Raw genomic sequence first — 19098 nt, forward strand, 5'->3', positions numbered from 1 at the left:
CATGTCCCAAGATACTCACTCAGCATTCCTTGAGGCATTGGAAAATATAAAGGCCCTACCCAACATCATAATTTTGGGTGATTTCAACTACCCTGGTATAGACTGGGTGAACTACCAAAGTTCTAACTCCTATGCCCAGTGGTTCGTAGAATTCATAAATTCAAATGCCCTTGAACAACTGGTATTTTCTCCCACTAGAGGGGACAACATATTGGATTTAGTCATCACAAATATGGACACTCATTGTACCACACCCGTTAACACTCCCTCTCTGGTCAGATCAGACCACAAACTGATAAAACTGATAACCCTGGACATCATCACCCCTCCACCTCCCCCAGTCAAAGAAACCATCATAAAAAACCTTTCCAAAGCAAACTTTAAACTACTTGCATCCGAAGTGGAAAGCTTCACTATTCCCTTGCAGAAAGATAATGATAACCAGGATGCAGAATCCTACACCAAGGCACTCTATATGCATCTTCAGGAGTGCATGGACCATGCTATCCCAAATAAAACCAAGACTCCTTCCTCAAGCAAGAAGAAACCAGTCTGGTGGACCCCGGCCATAAGCAAACTATACAATAAAAGGAGGAGACATACAAAAAAAGGCCAAATCTCAAGTAGAAAAATCATCCCTGATCAGCATTAGTAAGGCATTGAGGGCCCTCATCAATTCAACTAAAGCCAATTTAGAAAAGAAAGTTGCCAAGGATGCCAAGGATAACCATAAGGCCTTCTATGGCTACGTCAAAAAACTAAATGGCAACACTCAGGTCTGTTCTGAGCTGGTACAAAATGGAACAAAATACACTGACCCCACTGACATTGCCAACATCTTGGCTGACAGGTTCAGTGCAAATTTCTCCCCCCCTCACCACCTACAGGGCCTATTACTATTCCTGAGGATTGTGTAACTCCATTATTACTGATATGTTGGTTAATAAGGCTCTATCTAAAGCTAAAAACACTGCCTCCATAGGACCAGATGGTGTCCCTGGCTGTGTCATACGCGAGCTCCAAAATGAATTAACCCTGCATCTGAATACCCTGTTCAGTCTCAACCTCTCGACAGGATATGTACCCATAGAATGGTGCACAGCAACGGTGGTTCTGCTGCACAAGAGTGGGCCCACAACTGACCCTGGGAACTATCGACCAATAAGCCTGACCAGTCTGATCTGTAAGGCAATGGAGTGAATCATTATGGAACTCATAAATGGAGAGATTGGGAACCTCCAAACACTTGATCCCACACAGTTTGGTTTCGTCAAAGGCAGATCATGCCTCCTGAATCTGGTGGACTTCTTTGAGACAGTTACTCAGGCTATAGATAAGGGAAAGGAGGTACACACGGCTTACCTTGAGCTTGCTAAAACATTTGACACCATTCCCCATTCAGGTATTATTGATAAACTCACCAACCTGGACATAAACCCTTACGTCACAAGATGGATCACAAACTGGCTCTCAGACAGATCCCACAAAGTAAGAGTAGTGGGATCTATGTCCAAATCCAGACCAGTAATGAGCGGTGTGCCTCAAGGCTCTGTCCTGGGGCCCCTCCTGTTTGGCATATACTTCTCAGAAGTACAGGCAAGCACTGAAGGGCTGTGGCTGACCAAGTTTGCAGACGACTGCAAACTGGGTGCTATAATAGAGTCTCTGGCCGACATGGATATCCTCCAGAAGGGCTTTAATGAGACTGATGCATGGTGTCAAAGTCATGGTCTCAAGCTAAATGCTAAAAAATGTGTAGTAATCCCCTTTGGAAAAAACAGAGTACCCGCGAACTACCACATAGGAGGTAACCCCCTAAAATCTGAAGAAGTAATAAGGGATCTAGGGACCCAAGTAGATAGTCAGCTTTCCTTTGATAACCATGTTGCCAAGATGGTTAGAAAATCCTTCTATGTGACCCATCTGATCATGAAAGGGTTCGCATCAAGATCTAAGGATGTAGTGGTGCCCCTCTGCTCTTCCCTCATCAGACCCATTATTGAGTACAATGCACCAATTGGAATGTACCTGGCTAGGCATCTCCAGCAGCAGGAGAGACCACAGAGGTACCTCACTAAGAGGATTACTAGCCTCAAACAGTTGCCCTATGCAGCACGATTGAAAAAAACTAAGGCTTTTCTCTGTTGCATACCGCCTTTTCAGAGGTGATCTCTGTCTAACATACAGAGTAATGTCCAACCCAGAACTGTTGAACATGCTCCATCTTAGAAAAAACAAATCTACTCGAGCTACATGCTCTAGGGATATAAACCTCAGCACAACAATGAATAGAACATGGTGGAGGGACAGATTCCCTTTGCAAAGACTTCCCTTGCTATGGAACAAGGTCCCGATCTACATAAGACAGAGTATCTCACTATCACTCTTCAAGAGGAACCTTGACGAGTGGATGGGTAACAGAAAGTTCACACCAGGGATCATACCAACAGCTCTACTAGATAGAGGCCAAGGGTACTAACTGCTAGATCAAGGGCCTATGGAACTAACCAAAGGGGCGGTGAATACCGCACAACGTCGCTGGGCTAATATATGCCTTTGGGCAGATAGCCCAGTACCTACCTATGAACCTATGAGATTTGTGGCTTGAGCCAGGTTTCAGATAGGGAGAGGATGTGAGGACTATTGAGAGCTATCCATGAGTGCAGCTCAGTGACTTTATTTGCTAGACTCTGACTATTCAATGAGTAAATAGTTAAGTATTTGGCTGGAGATGATTGTTGTGACTGAGGTTGGTGACTGTTAGAGGAGTAAGATGGGGGCAGTGTAGAGGTAGTTTTGGGGAGAGAAGAGGGGCCAGGGTTGGGATGGATATCTCCAGAACAAAGTAGGTTTTTAGTGAGGAGAGGGTGTGTAGTAGATGCTAAACGGAATTTGTGTAGTTTTGACTTAGCTTTGTGGGAAGGTTTAAAAACCTGTATTATGGATAATTTATATAGACTTGAGATAGAGGTAGTAAAGAGATTAGGGGAGATAGTAAAAGATGCAATAGTTGGATATATATTGTATGAGTGAGAAGTTGGTGAACATAGGAGTGGGTCAGAGAGATTGGAGTGGTAAGAGGTGGAGATAGAATAAGGAATGTGTAGAAGATATTAGAAAATAATACATGGAGTAAAATATGGTCAGATACAGTAGGTAGAGACAGTGGTATAGAGGAAGTGGTGTTGACAAGATTGACAGATTAGTAAGGTGGTTGTGACAATAGGCAAGAAGTGGAATTGTAGTGGCTAGTGGGGCAGGAAGGGGAGGGATAGTTAGGTATAGTGCTGTTAAATCATGATGTGAAATCTAATCCCTGGTGGCTAATGGTTTACCCCATAACCCATGTCTTTATAAAGTGCCCTCAATTTAAGGTGCAGAGTTATAAGAGTTACCCCTGATGTCATGTGGTTCTCCTGTATAAATCAGTGTTGGTATGATATCCTCACACCCCACAGACACAAACAGACATGCACACACACACACACACACACACACACACACACACACACACACACACACACACACACACACACACACACACACACACACACACACATACATACACACACACACACACACACACACACACACACACACACACACACACACACACACACACACAACACACACACATACACACACACACACACACACACACACACACACACACACACACACACACATACACACATACACACACACACACATACATACATATACATACAGACATACATACATACACACATACATGCACATAGACACAGACATACACACACATACACGCACACAGACATACATACATGCACACACAGACATGCACACATATACACACACACACACACACACACACACACACACACACACACACACACAGAAATACATATCATGCACACACAGATATGCACACACACACACACACACACACACACACACACACACACACACACACACACACACACACACACACACACACACATACATACACGCACACAGACAGACACAGATATACAAACATACACACACATACATACACACACAGACACACATACACACACAGACACACATAAGCACACAAAACACACAGACAGACATACACACACACACACACACACACACACACACACACACACACACACACACACACACACACACACACACACACACACACACACACACACACACACACACACATATATCTCTGCATCCAGAGACAATCACAGACACACTCAACCATTTACTCCCTCACAAAAAAACAACTAGCCTATCCTTTCACTAATGCTCCTACTGTGACCTCCTAGATAGACACTCACTCACACATACACTCACATGTAGCCCCTCACATATACTGACATAAACACTCCTAACACTACCTGGCCACTGAACTCCTGAGCAAGTACCACTACGGTCAAACACAGGTTTTTGGTCATGTTCATTACTATGAGCGGCCAGAAGTGGCCATGCTAATTTGAGCAGGATCATTTGGCTGAGTAAATGCCTTACTGCAGGCAGTACCAGGGAGGGTACATGGTTAGTCAGCTATGGAGACAGAGTGTCACAGTGCCATGTCTTTGTGCAAAAGCATGGAAGCATGGCTATTTCTGAATATGGAAATGTTACCATGAAGTGTGCACCTTATGTTCACCTTGTAGTAACTTTTCTGAACTTGACCCATATTAATATACATGTGATCATATTATTGACCAGCAAATATTCAGCACTTATTCACCCTCTGGAATATGAAGTATGCAGATGATATTAAACTAAGGGTATACATAACTAAAACTAGTGGTACTAAAAATGTAATCATTTTCTTAACACAGCACACATTTGGATAAATAAGCATGATTCATTTATTAATCAGGATAAATCAGGACTATTATTCTTTGGTAAACCATCATTCAAGATTGATATATGTATAGGTAATTCTAATTTAAAAGAACTGAATCAGTATAAGGATTTAGTCACCATGACAAGTAACAATCTTAAGTTTAAGATCCATGCTCAAGCAATCGAAGAAAAGGCCAGGAGAATTGTGGAATTAAGATTTAAAAACTTCACTATGAGAGACAGTACACACACACACACTCATATATATATATATATATATATATATATATATATATATATATATATATATATATATATAGTCAGTAATACAATACAATTACTTGTTCTGCAATACACTACGCATGACATGCTATATCTCTGGAATCCATTTAGAGTAAGTGCACCAGAAGACTTTCATCCTACAGTTATTTTCCATTTGATGGTATGTAAATGGAAATAACTCCCTGACATGTGAATTGAAGTTGATAAAACCTTACATGGGAGTGAAGATCCCCACAAAACAGTTTTATGTGTTATTTATACTCCTGCACTGTTAGATGTACTTTGAATCTGATATTTGTTTCATTCTGAAGCATTTGTTGACTTCCAATGTTAAGAAGTCACACTACTTGTCTGCATATGCTTTGTCCGTAAATGTAAATTTTGCCTCTGAACTGCGATGCAGAGTGCATGACTCTAAAACATTGTCCATGCTAGATTGCAGGAATCTCAAAACCAGATAAATCTATACAGTAAGCTATGTCGACATGCCTGTATATCATGATAGTTTTCCTGCATCATACGAACACATTGCCTATCACGGTGCTGACCTTATTTAGACACAGAAGTTCCAGCTGGTGAATGGATTTTTGGTCTGATATTTCTGAAATATTTTACAAACTCAAGTTCTAAGTGGCTTCAGGCAAACCTAATAGAACTTGTGTATAACTTAAGTATTTGAAGGTACATGAAAGTTACATACTCTAAGATAGAGAGAGAGACACGTTATAGTATTCAGCTGCATAATTACTGGGCCTTGCTGATCTTTAATGATGTCTGGAACATGTGCATATAATTAACCACAGTAACTCAGGAACGTTACCTATTGTTTCATTACGTAGAAACTACTAAAACCAAACAAACTAAGCAAGAAAACAAAAAAGCAAACAAAGGTAACAGTCCAACTCGATATTTATTGAATGAAACACTTTTTGTTTGGTCAAATAGCTTGAACTTCATCAGATACAAGAAAAAATGCAGACAACACATTTAAAAATCTTACACATACATCATGTGATCAAATCCAGTCCAATGAGAGACAGTACAAAGCAACCTATACTCCACACTCCTCCTCTTTTTACCATATCTTGGCAAATATGTTTGAATGCCTATTGTTACCCAGGTATTAATGATGCATGTTCTAGTTTATGCATTTTAAAAACTTAAAAGTCTTATTAGGTAACAATATGTTATGGTTACACTTATCAAGGGTATCAGAACTTGTCAGAGATTTGTGATGCATGGCTAGGCTTAAAAGGTCCCTTGTAGTGGTCAGCCTAGTAAACACCTATGAATCTATGAACCTATGTTAAGTGACTTTTTGTCACAGGAGTTAACACTTGTGACTGTGTTCTTTCTGAATGCTTGTCATATCCTTTTACAATAACTAGATCACCTGTTTCACTATGAAAGCTAGAACTGTAGCACTTAGCTGAATTTCAAACTTAAACTTTCAGGTCTGACTAAACCACCCACCAAATTAATGAAGTGTTTGTCAGTGGTTTCAATTTACCTATATGGTCAGAGTATTGCAATGCAGAACTTCCTGGCCCACAAGAATGTGTTGTAGATAGAAAACCAGAAAGAGGAAGAGTTTGTTAAAAAAAAAACAGTGAGAAGCATTCAGCTATTGAAATGTTTTCTTCTAAATTTAGAAATGTCACTGTTAAATACAGAAAATAAAGTGTGTTTTCATATGCCAAAAATTGAGAGTAATAAATAGCCTTACACACGAAAAGCAAATAGATAAATATATTATTATTACATTGACTAAAGAATTGAACATTAACATTTTATCCCAAAAATAAAATATAACTGCCAGTAAAGACAGATGTTATTAAATAAAATCATTCTAAACAGCAACAGCAAATTAAACTAACTCAGCAAGTACAATTGCAATAAATGTAACAAACATATCTAATACACCACTTACATTCTTCTACTCAGTTACTAGTTCACACATAACCTGAAAAAATTCAACCTCTACATATTAAAACTAAAACAAACTGCACATTCCTAGTGCACATCTATAAAGAGAAACAATCTACAAATATCAGCAACACTCGTCTTTCCTGTTTATGTAAAGTACAAAATGTTTGTTACCCACTAATATCACTGCAAATGTTTCTGTTTATGTAACAATATGATTACTGTTTATGTGCTTAATGTTTTACAATGTAACATTATGCTTTTCTAACTGTCTTATGAGTCTGATTCCCATCACACTGCAAGTTTATTGTTTATGTTAATAATTGCTCTTTAAGCAACTTAATGTGTTACAGTGTAGCATCATGGATTTGTAGTTGTGTTGGGTTATGGAGGAAAAGGTCTGCAAAACAGCCCACCAACCCATTTGTTTCAATATTTTTCAAGAGTGATAAGAGTTTACAAAGCAGAGTCAGTTCATGACAATCAGTCAATCAATCAATCAAAAAATTAAACAATCAACCAAGCCATTAGTCAATCAAATCAATTAATCAGAGGACTTGGTCTCCTGTGTTTCATTATATAGAAAATATTCTTGTTAAGTTTTTACCCTGTTAGTTTCTAAATAATGCATTTTCCAAATTCTGAGTGCATCCTCACCTCAAGAAAGAAATTAGAGCTTCTGTGATAACTGATTTGAAGTGCAGATATTTATGGACCTGATTATGACATTCAGATCAATGCTGTACCTATCAGCGTCAGTATGATTAATGCACACTGAGTGCTTTTCACATCTATATCAAATGAACAGACATATGTGCAAAACCTGTAGAAAAGTAGTTTAAACTTCCAAAATAAATGATTTTATGAACAAGTACTTATCTATGCAAGAGCTGCACTCAACTGTAGTGACATGGACAAATAAAGCATCAGTGTTGACCAGGTTATCACAGAAACCTTTCACGCATTGGAAAAGTGACTGTTTTCATTATTACAGGCCCTCTGTCATGAATACATAACACTCAGCAAGAAGACGTGACTGTTCCCAATTTTTTTCATCACACATGTTCAATGGACTTAATAAACCAATGTGTATATAGTCCAATGCCCTGGGCTGCCAGTATTATCATTTTATCTTTTGGTTTCAACTCACCTCTCATTAACCATTCCTGCGGCAAATCCTGATCAACGTGAGGTTGTTCCAGGAAATCTTTACACACATGCTTCTGTATTTATGGCTTTTCCACGTTTCTTTCATTGTCATCAGATTCCTTATAGTCTTACTTACTTTCTTTTTTTTTTTTTCTGGCATATTCAGTCGTCTGATATTTATCTACTTTTGGTTTGATTTCCATTCATGATTGGCATCAGAATGCGTCTGCTAATCTAAGTAGAGAGGGCATCATAGATTCCCTCTCCTCATGTTTCAGAACTTTTACTATGTTTGGATCTGATGAGGTCAGCAGATATGTATGCATATCCCTGTAATACCACTTAGATGGTACCCAGTGTTCAAAAGGCCTTAAGCACCTTTTCATTTTTTATATTTCCAGTGGTCTCCCTCATATTACTTCAGAAAGGAATCTGTTTTACTCTGCATGACCCAGCCTAGACAGTAGAAATTTTATCATTTTCAGTGTAGATTACTACTGCAATGTTCCACCCTGAAACTGGCTTGCTGCTTTTACTGAAGAACTATAAACAGCTACAGTGAAATTGTTATCCCAAAAAGCTAATTGTTGGAAAAATCTTTATATGAAGAACATGGATAAGGCATCTATCGTTTATCGTGCGCTAGATCTTTGAAGTGATAATATTCAGTCATTTGTGACAGAATGAAGGTAACCTGTAATTTTCACTATGACACATGGATACAGCTCTGTGGTGACAACAGAATAAAATAACTGTACACCCTGTTTAGTAGAGATCTATCAACCAAGGAATGGAATAAACGGGATTGCAAAAAGCACAGGTTTAGTGTGTCCTTCCTGAATGTGAGGTTGCACAATAGCAGTTCACCAGTCGCCACAACATTCAGCGGAGTGGCTTTATTCCAAAAGTGTTGACAATAGTAATTTAATCTTGTGGCTTCTTTTCCATATCTTAGCCAAAATGATTTTTGTATTTGTAACAAAAGCTGAAGTGGATTCAGATCACAAAGTACCAATTTGTCGTATTCAGAGATTGTGGCTTAAATCAGTGTATTATAATTAACAAAAGGGGGATCAATAAAACAATGGGAAAGGGAATTTGTAATATAAGAAGGCATTTTGTCTACATAAAAATAAAACAGAACATAACACATTTCAGAACTGAAGGCTGCAGTTGTTTTATATAAATGCTTTAGGGAAGTGTTCGCCTAGGAGAGGGAGAGAAACACATGAGTCATACAAAGAAAATAGCTTTGAGCAGACAAAGTATATTTCTGTTTCTACAAAATATAGGGTTAGACACATAGATTTATACTGAAGGCAAAAGATAATACCCAAGCAGCTTGCATGTGCCCTAAAAGTTCTGTCAAGTACAGGCAAACCTCCTATAGTACCCATTTGACACAATAGTTTGTTTTTCCTGAGGCTTTAAAGTAACTCTGGAAGGGTTAGTAGCAGTTTAATTATGTGCACAGCAATTCAGGGAAAATAAAACATGGGCTCCAGACATGGTGATACGTTTCTGACTCACAATACCGTTGTTTTATGCAAACAGTGAGAAAAGAACATCTTATGCTCAAGAGTTATATAAATGGGCCTTGAAAAGGATTCTGGGAAATTAAAAGATGAGCTGTGAAACATGATTAGATCAAGACAGAAGAGCCCGGGTTGACCATTTTATCACATAGCACATTAAAATATAATGAGAAGCATTTACAAATTACTGATACATTAATGTAACACAAAATATGAATATCTAATAAAAAGATATTTTTGGAGTTTCAAGGTAGAATTTCCCTTTGTGGTCCAGCACCTTGTTTATATTGTTGTGTGCATGTGTGTGTTTATGTGTGTGCGTGCATGTGTGTGTCTGTGTGTTCATGTGCATGCATGTGTACATGTGTGTGTGTGTGTGTGTGTGTGTGTGTGTGTGTGTGTGTGTGTGTGTGTGTGTGTGTGTGTACATGTGTGTGTGCATGTGTGTGTGTGTCTGTGTCTGTGTGTTTATGTGCATTCATGTGTACGTGTGTGTGTGCATGTGTGTGTTTATGTCCATGCATGTGCGTGTATGTCTGTGTGTGTCTCTGTGTCTGTGTGTTTATGTGCATGCATGTGTACGTGTGTGTGTGTGTGTGTGTGTGTGTGTGTGTGTGTGTGTGTGTGTGTGTGCGCGGCGCGCACATGTGCATTTAAATGTTTATATTAAAAATAGTATATCTGATCTCCTGTCCCACTACCTGCCTAGCATGTTTATTTATTCTGCTTGCTCTTTGTGAGAACATATACTGCAAGCACTTTTAGTTAAGTGCTTGTAATGATTGTACAATATGTAAACTTCATTAAAGTAGATAGGCCTCTACAGGACTGGGTGCTGCTTAATCAGACTTTTACCATTAGCAAACACTACTAAATGCATAAATGCACATTTACACACCTTTATGCATGCATACATACACACATGCATAAATTACTGCATTACAAACATAGATAACGCCTCAAAGGACAGCAGAAAAGTTGCATGTTAATCTTTCACAACTGTGTTTCATAAGTGACATTTTGTTGAAGAATGTGTCTCAAAATGACAATCAACAAACACAGAAAAAAATCACAGCGTGGATTTCTATGGGGGTGTTGCCTTTCCCAGTCTTCTATGCAAGCAGAGATGTCATGCGCCCCCAAAATGAATGCATTGTCTCACAACTACCCAAATCCCACAGAATAAAGAGAATTTCCTTATCATAGCAAATTGAAATTTGGGCTGTTGGGTATATCAAGTTGGGTCACATGAAGCCCAGTTTTGTGAAAGACACTGAATCAAAAGTAAAAAAAACAGTCATTAGCAACTTGGCAAGACAGACACTTCAAATCAATGAACTTTTTTTCCTGGTAACAAATTCTAACTGTCTATATCTGAAGTGTATGTGTTGTGTTAAGCAAAACTTTGCAAATCACATGTAGTTGATGCCTGTTTTTTTTTCAGATTGATACTTCCCGGGGCTTTTTCTACCGTAGTGCAAACCAGTACAAAATTGGATGTCAGGTTTTCGAAGAAGGGCTATGAAAACCGTCTTCGTTCAATCCAAGCACCATCTTACCTTTCAGATGTAGGATCGGAACAGTTTAGGGGGTACTTCAGTTGAATGAGGGTTCCATCTTTGTCCTGTAGAGTCCCATGTTGGGTGGTATAGTATTCTACTAATTCTGAGAGGGTTGCAAATTTCTCTCCTCCATACAGATCATAATAATCCCCTGTGTTCTGGATCCGTATGTGCGTCACTGAGTCAGTCAACCTTCAAAGATAAGAAAAAGAAAAAATTGGAAGATTTTCACAACTATTGTGTCAGATACAAAAATAGTAATGATACAGAACAGCCAGTGAGCTACAGTAACAACAAATGTAAACTTCACTCTTATACAGCTCCTTTCCTCAGGTCAGCACTGAATACAAGCACACTCCTGACTGACTTTCCCAATCACTAAAATGTACTAAATAAATAAGTAATGTACACATAAGTAAACACTCATAAGTTATGTGAAGGTCATGTACATAACAGCATGTAACAACCTGTGCATTAAATGAAGAACAATGTCTCAACATTAAGCTAAAATCATACAGTTATCACTTTGAGATGTACTTAGTAGACATAAGGTGACCTCAGCAGCAAAGACAATGTGTGGGTTACCTAAGCAGTAACATATTACAAGTTATTAGATTCTTGAACAATATCACATCAGTGGGTGTGAACTGTGGTAAAAGATAGCCTACAACTCACTGAGCTCTGATTGACAAACAGCATGCAACGGCGGAAGCTGTGTAAATGATAAAATGTGTCACAGATCTAGTACACCGTATTGTGTAATACACACAGTATGCAAACTAAGTAAATGCAGACACAATGTGTGACATTATGTCAGTTGTGCAAATGACATCCAACAGATCACAGATGGTGTAAAACAACATGTGACAGCTGTAAGTTATATACGGAATATTTCAGCATATAACAGAGGTAGTATATGTGTGGAATATTTCAGCATGTAACAGATGTAGGTTATATATGGAGCATTTCAGCAAATAACAGAGGTTGGTTATGTATGGAATATTTCAGCACGTAACAGATGTAGGTTATATATGGAACATTTCAGCATATAACAGAGGCTGGTTATGTATGGAATATTTCAGCATATAACGAGTTTGGTTAAGTATGGAATATTTCATAGATAGGCTATGGGTGGAATATTTCAGCATATAACCGACTTTGGTTAAGTATGGAATATTTCAGAGGTTTCAAGATTTAAGATTCAAGAGTCAAGATTCACTTTATTGTCATTCAACAGCTTGCATCCACAAGTGCACAGCTGAATGAAATTTCATTCCTCCAGGCTCAACATTTATCAGCAACAACAAAATTTAACATGAAAATCTTTATACATAAAAAAAAACAACAAAACAACAGTATGAGCCAACCGACGGTGCTAAAAGCTACAACTGCTGTAATCCAACTCCAGCACCTACTACAACTCAAGTCCAACTGCAGGTACAGAAACATCAGCTGCCACATCCCTGAATTCCATTCAACACCAGAAACATTCCTCATGTCCATCAAGGAACTACAAGGTGCCACATCTCCACACCAGAAACCAACAATCCATAAACTGATCCACCAATGTACTTCTGCAGCCAACCACAGGCCCTAACAGTCATGACCGCACCACTATCTTGTCCTCACAATTTACCAGGCACTCTATCACCAGCAAAACTCCAAAAATGTCTATATTTCCATCTCACCTCCATTCTGGATTCCTTCAACCCAACAAGATATAATCCTATTTCGAATTTCACACTGGAAAATTCTGCTTCCGCATCTGCACCCAACGCACCAACTCGCACTGAAGGCCCTGCTTCATGGTCCAAGTTCCAAGCTCCAAAGGTAAGGAAAAACTAAACATCAGGATGCCACAGACATCACAGACACAACCGTTGACACCGGACACACACCCAACCAGACAAACAACTCTACAACTCGACAATATGGTAAATAAAACAACAAAAACATAATTGTGCAACAGGAGCCGGAGAGGACGCTGCCATCATGGCACCACCATCTTAGTTTCTCAGAAGCTTCTCTTAGAGGTAAGCTATGCATGGAATATTTCAGCATATAACAGATGGTTATGTACAGAATATTTCAGCATATAACAGATGTCGGTTATGTATAGAATATTTCAGAGGAGGTTACATATGAAATATTTCAGCATATAACAGATCTTAGTTATGAAACAGATGTCAGTTATGTATAGAATATTTCAGAGGTAAGTTATACATGAAATATTTCAGCATATAACAGATGTTAGTTACGTATGGAATATTTAAGCATATAACAGATGTTGGTTATGTATGGAATATTTCAGCATATAACAGATGTTGGTTATGTGTGGAATATTTCCATTCTGTCACTATAATGCTATCTGTTTCTTTTACATAGAAGGGCACAGATAGACTGGCATACATGAAATACCGGATGAAAATCAAATATCTGATTGTTTTGCCCAACTGGTGCTTTTTTATTTTGTCCAGGTAGCCTACTGGATAGAAATGTCCATTTTCAGAAACACCCATAGAGTACTGTTTGGTTAAGTGACTTGCTCACTGAGAGTCATGCAGTAGCCAATCAGAGATGGAAAGAATGAAACCCTGACCCCTTAACTACAGGAATCAGCCCATTAGTAGCTCAAAGCCTTAGTCGTTTGCACTGACTGCAGGACATGTTGTTTTTGATACTCAGCAATTGACCCCTCTCAATCTCTCATTTTGTGATATCTATGCCACACTTTTTTGAATGTATCAGCTGAATCACTCATAACAACACTGAAGCACTTAACTGTATTTATTCACCACCCTATTTTAGAAAAAAATTATTGTTTATTATTTATTTACCGACATTTGATTACTGGGAAACTCCAACAGGGAAGGTGTCCATTTTCAGTGCAGACTCAGGGAGAAAAGCTTCAAAGTAATACAAAAACATTTTAAGAACAATAATTTTACAGTCTTTAGAAATATTACAAAAAAATCTACGATTTAAATAATTATACCAAATTAGACACAGTATGAAAACAATGGTTAAGAATAGATTAAACTTATATGGGTCTATATCAGAACATCGAAATATAAAACTTTGAATGTTCTGATATTGAATACTATTCAGCAAATGCTAATAATAGCGAAGCTGCAGAACAGTGAATACCTTTCCTCAGGAAAGAATTCGGTTGGCTGTTTCTGTGGCTTCGTTATTCTTAGCACTGTGGTGGAAAGTTACGGGTTGGGTTCAGGTAAGTGTACGATTGTTTGTATGTTAGGGTTAGGGATGGGCTAAGTGAGTTAGGGTTAGGGTGCCGGTTAGGCATGTGTGCGATAGAGACAGACTTTAGGGTTAGGGGTGGTTTAAGTGAGTTAGGGTTAAGGCACAGGTTAGGTGAGGGTGCGATAGTGACTGACCTTAGGGCTAGGGTTTCCATTAAGGTAAGTGGGTAGATAGTAGTGAATGTTTAGTTTAGTGTAGCGTTAGATGTAGGAATTTAAGTGCATGCATGTGGTTGCTGTTTGCTTGATGTGCTTGTGTTGTGTGTATGTGTTTGGGAGCAGCAAATTTTTTCCATGGGAAAAAATTCGCTGTTCTGAATGTTCGATATTTTCATGTTTAGATGTTTTGGGGCTGATGAAATAGCATTCACTGTTTTCATCTTTTGATAACGTGATATAAACGCACTTATATGACAAAGATTTAATGTTTAGAGAAATGCTAGTTTAAAGAAGTAAAAGGTAAGTTAGTTTAATACAAAAAGAAATTCCAATATGAAAATATTAAAAAAAACATGAAATTATTAAAAAAAAAAAACATGGTTATGACAAATGTGGATAAAGAGTCAGAGAAAAGAAACTGAGTGAAGTACGGAAGTGAGTGAAGAAAGGGAGCAACGTGGCATGAGGTATGAATAGGGAGCTGTTCGTACATAGGAATGTGGTATGAGGTATGAATAGGGAGCTGTTCGTACATAGGAACGCGGTATGAGGTATGAATAGGGAGCTGTTCGTACATAGGAACGTGGTATGAGGTATGAATAGGGAGCTGTTCGTACATAGGAACGTGGTATGAGGTATGAATAGGGAGCTGTTCGTACATAGGAACGTGGCATGAGGTATGAATAGGGAGCTGTTCGTACATCGGGATATAGGTTATCCTGGGGGTGATGAGGTATGAATAGGGAGCTGTTCGTACATCGGGATATAGGTTATCCTGGGGGTGATGAGGTATGAATAGGGAGCTGTTCGTACATGGAGATATAGGTTACCCTGGGGGTGATGAGGTATGAATAGGGAGCTGTTCGTACACGGGATATAGGTTATCCTGGGGGTGATGAGGTATGAATAGGGAGCTGTTCATACATGGGGATATAGGTTATCCTGGGGGTGATGAGGTATGAATAGGGAGCTGTTCGTACATAGGAACGCGATATGAGGTATGAATAGGGAGCTGTTCATACATAGGAACGTGGCATGAGGTATGAATAGGGAGCTGTACATACATAGGAACGTGGTATGAGGTATGAATAGGGAGCTGTTCGTACATAGGAACGTGGTATGAGGTATGAATAGGGAGCTGTTCGTACATAGGAATGTGGTATGAGGTATGAATAGGGAGCTGTTCGTACATAGGAACGTGGTATGAGGTATGAATAGGGAGCTGTTCGTACATAGGAACGTGGTATGAGGTATGAATAGGGAGCTGTTCGTACATAGGAACGTGGTATGAGGTATGAATAGGGAGCTGTTCGTACATAGGAATGTGGTATGAGGTATGAATAGGGAGCTGTTCGTACATAGGAACGTGGTATGAGGTATGAATAGGGAGCTGTTCGTACATAGGAACGTGGTATGGGGTATGAATAGGGAGCTGTTCGTACATAGGAACGTGGTATGAGGTATGAATAGGGAGCTGTTTGTACATAGGAACGTGGTATAAGGTATGAATAGGGAGCTGTTCGTACATAGGAATGTGGTATGAGGTATGAATAGGGAGCTGTTCGTACATAGGAACGTAGTATGAGGTATGAATAGGGAGCTGTTCGTACATAGGAACGTGGTATGAGGTATGAATAGGGAGCTGTTCGTACACAGGGATATAGGTTATCATGGGGGTGAGGAAAAATAGAGGCAGATTTTGGCTAGAACATCTTCCAGAATGGTTTTGAAGGATGGGAGGGAGGGTATTGACCTGATAGATAAAGGGAAGGAGTTCCAGGCCTTAACAACCTGATACTAGTACAGACCACATCTAGTAGATTCTATAGGTCAATTTGTCTCTTTAAAGTTTAGGTCCTCTCTACTGAATCTCATGAATTTCTGTAAGAGGGTGTCTGAAGCAATGGCATGGCTCACCTGCAAACAATAACTGCACACTGCCTACCTGGATCAATCTAAGGCATTTGATACTAGCAGTAAAACAGCTAGGTGAATCAAGATACTGATTACAGTGGGCCATTTACAAGCCCAGGCTGGGTGAGTGTATCATAATGTAAATTTAGATACAATATAATACAAAAATACATATCTCTACAAACTTTGAAATTTATACAAACATCATAATAACCTATTTGCTGTTGATAATTACTTCCCAGGTTTCATGTAATGGGTGTATATAATGACTGCCCCATTCAGATTATGAAATGCAAGTTCACAGAATTATTTTGGATGGCTGGTGTTCCCAAAATATGATGAAAATTCTTTTACAACCCTTACTTAATCAAAATATGTCATAAGTCCAGTTGGACCTATATGTCAAATTAACTCATTATTTTAAGCAGTTAACAGTGCCTCTATATACTAATTCACATAGAAACTGTACTGTTATTGCAATCAGATTTACATACGTAACTTGAATATTTACATCTGCATATGAGTAGTCATAATTTAATAGGGACTGGATTTCCAGTTGCCATGAGCTAAGATAATATATGAAAGAATTCCAGTTCCATGGTTATCCCTTCCCTTGCAGCTGATGTCACCTATGGTGAACTACTTATGTCCTGGCTGTTCGAAGGTGCACGTTTAGGTTCTGTTAGAAGATACAAATAATAATCTAGCTCATGAAATTATTTTTCCAGGCCAGTTGATTAACTATGCCAAAATGTTTCAATTGTTAATTAGAAGCATTTGACCATATACAGATGTCGGTCATTCTTGACCATATACAGATGTCTGTCATTCTGGGATAACTTTTGTTACTGGAAATTATAACTTTATATTTATTTTATATTTTATTTATATATATTTACCAGAGTGGTAGTCTGATCACAGGTGACCGTGTACAAATACTGTCTTGGTGAAAAAGTCATAAGTATAACTACTAGGCAGCAGTTAGAAATAATGAGACAGTATATTCACATAAAATGGAAAAGAGAAAATCAGAAATTTATTAAAATGTATAACTTTTTTCCAAATGAGGAATTAGTAGAAGCAGCAAAAGAAAAAATGTGAATAAATAATATCAGATATCTATTTGAAAGTCAGATTGGACGGGTCTATATTAGAACACTGAAGTCTTGAAACTTTGAATGTTCTAATATCGACCCTTATTCAGCGAATGCTGAAAATAGCGAAGCTGCAGAACACCAAATTTTTTTCTAGGGAAAGAATTTGTTTTGCCGCTTCTGTCGCTTCACTATTTTCAGCACTGTGGTGTAAAGTTACAGGTTGGGTTCAGGTAAGTGTGCGATTGTGTGGACATTAGGGTTAGGGCGGGGTAGGTGAGTTAGGGTTAGGGCACAGGTGAGATGAGTGTGCGATAGTGATGGACCTTAGGGTTAGGGTTTGGGTTAAGGTAAGTGGATAGATAGTACTGTATGTACAGTTTAGTGTAGGGTTGCATGTAGGATTTTAAGTGTATGTGTGTGGATTGCTGTTTTTTTGGTGTGCTTGTGTTGTGTGTATGTGTTTTGGAACAGCAAATTTTTTCCCTGGGAAAGAAATTGCTGTTCTGCATGTTCAGTATTTTAAGTGTTCACTGAATAGGGGTCGACATTCAAAGTTTTAAGATTTCAGTGTTCTAATATAGACCTGATTGGACAATGTAATCAGCTAAGGACGATTTATACGGGACACCTGCAAGTCTTCGTTGACTCTGCCATTGCAAGTCATTACTGTGGGGGTATTTTATCACACTCAGTTTCATTCCATGCAAGTCGGCAGTACACTTTTTGTGTTTTCCCCCTTTTCTTAAGTTTAGTGTGACCATAGAGTTGGTATTCATAATTTTGAGGTAGGGGCTTGCCCCCTGCAAAAAAGATTTGTTGGGTTTATAAGTTTTTCAACTCAGCATTTTGAAATCATACTTTCAGTAAAAAGTGAGCAGAAAAGTTATTGTTGAAATTTTTTTAGGTAACCTGATTTATATAGCACTTAGAGACAATGTAATGTACACGACTTCAGTCATATAAAATATGGTTTATAAATAGAGCCGAATGCTGGAGCCGTGTGATAATGACAATGACAACATAGTCCTTGGAGGTGGGAGTGGCAGCAAACCTATAACTACTGGGTGAGGATAAATGATATAATTTATGATGCATTAGGTGTCGAAAATCAGAGAGTCTCTGCATGTTTCTGCTTGGATTTGATAAGAATATTGATTCTGTGATCCCACAACAGAAGACGGAATTTTATCTTGCAACAATGACAATGAACAGATTGTTATTAACTAAAGACCACGCCCCTCATTGCCAAAGAAAACCTGGTGGGAGAGATTTACAAAAATGTGTTGTTATATAATTGCATATGAAAACTGTATAGAAGTTTGAATAGCTTGAATTACATGATAAAATTCCTTTCCTTTCCTTGTGTTACTAGTGTATTAGC

General features: G+C 38.5%; 1 protein-coding gene across 2 annotated transcripts in view; it reads right to left on the reverse strand.

The window, feature by feature from the left end:
* PTPN6 (protein tyrosine phosphatase non-receptor type 6) overlaps positions 1 to 19098 on the reverse strand; it is a 1172112-nt gene that overhangs the window by 535387 nt on the left and 617627 nt on the right. For both annotated transcript variants that reach the window (XM_044079623.1, XM_044079624.1), the window contains exon 3: positions 11282 to 11476. In XM_044079623.1, the coding sequence (XP_043935558.1) occupies positions 11282 to 11476 (195 nt within the window). The remainder of the gene's footprint in view (positions 1 to 11281; positions 11477 to 19098) is intronic.

Source organism: Protopterus annectens, chromosome 8.part0 (assembly GCF_019279795.1).
Source record: "Protopterus annectens isolate FY-2018-M chromosome 8.part0, PAN1.0, whole genome shotgun sequence".
In the NCBI taxonomy this organism is placed as follows: domain Eukaryota; kingdom Metazoa; phylum Chordata; order Ceratodontiformes; family Protopteridae; genus Protopterus; species Protopterus annectens.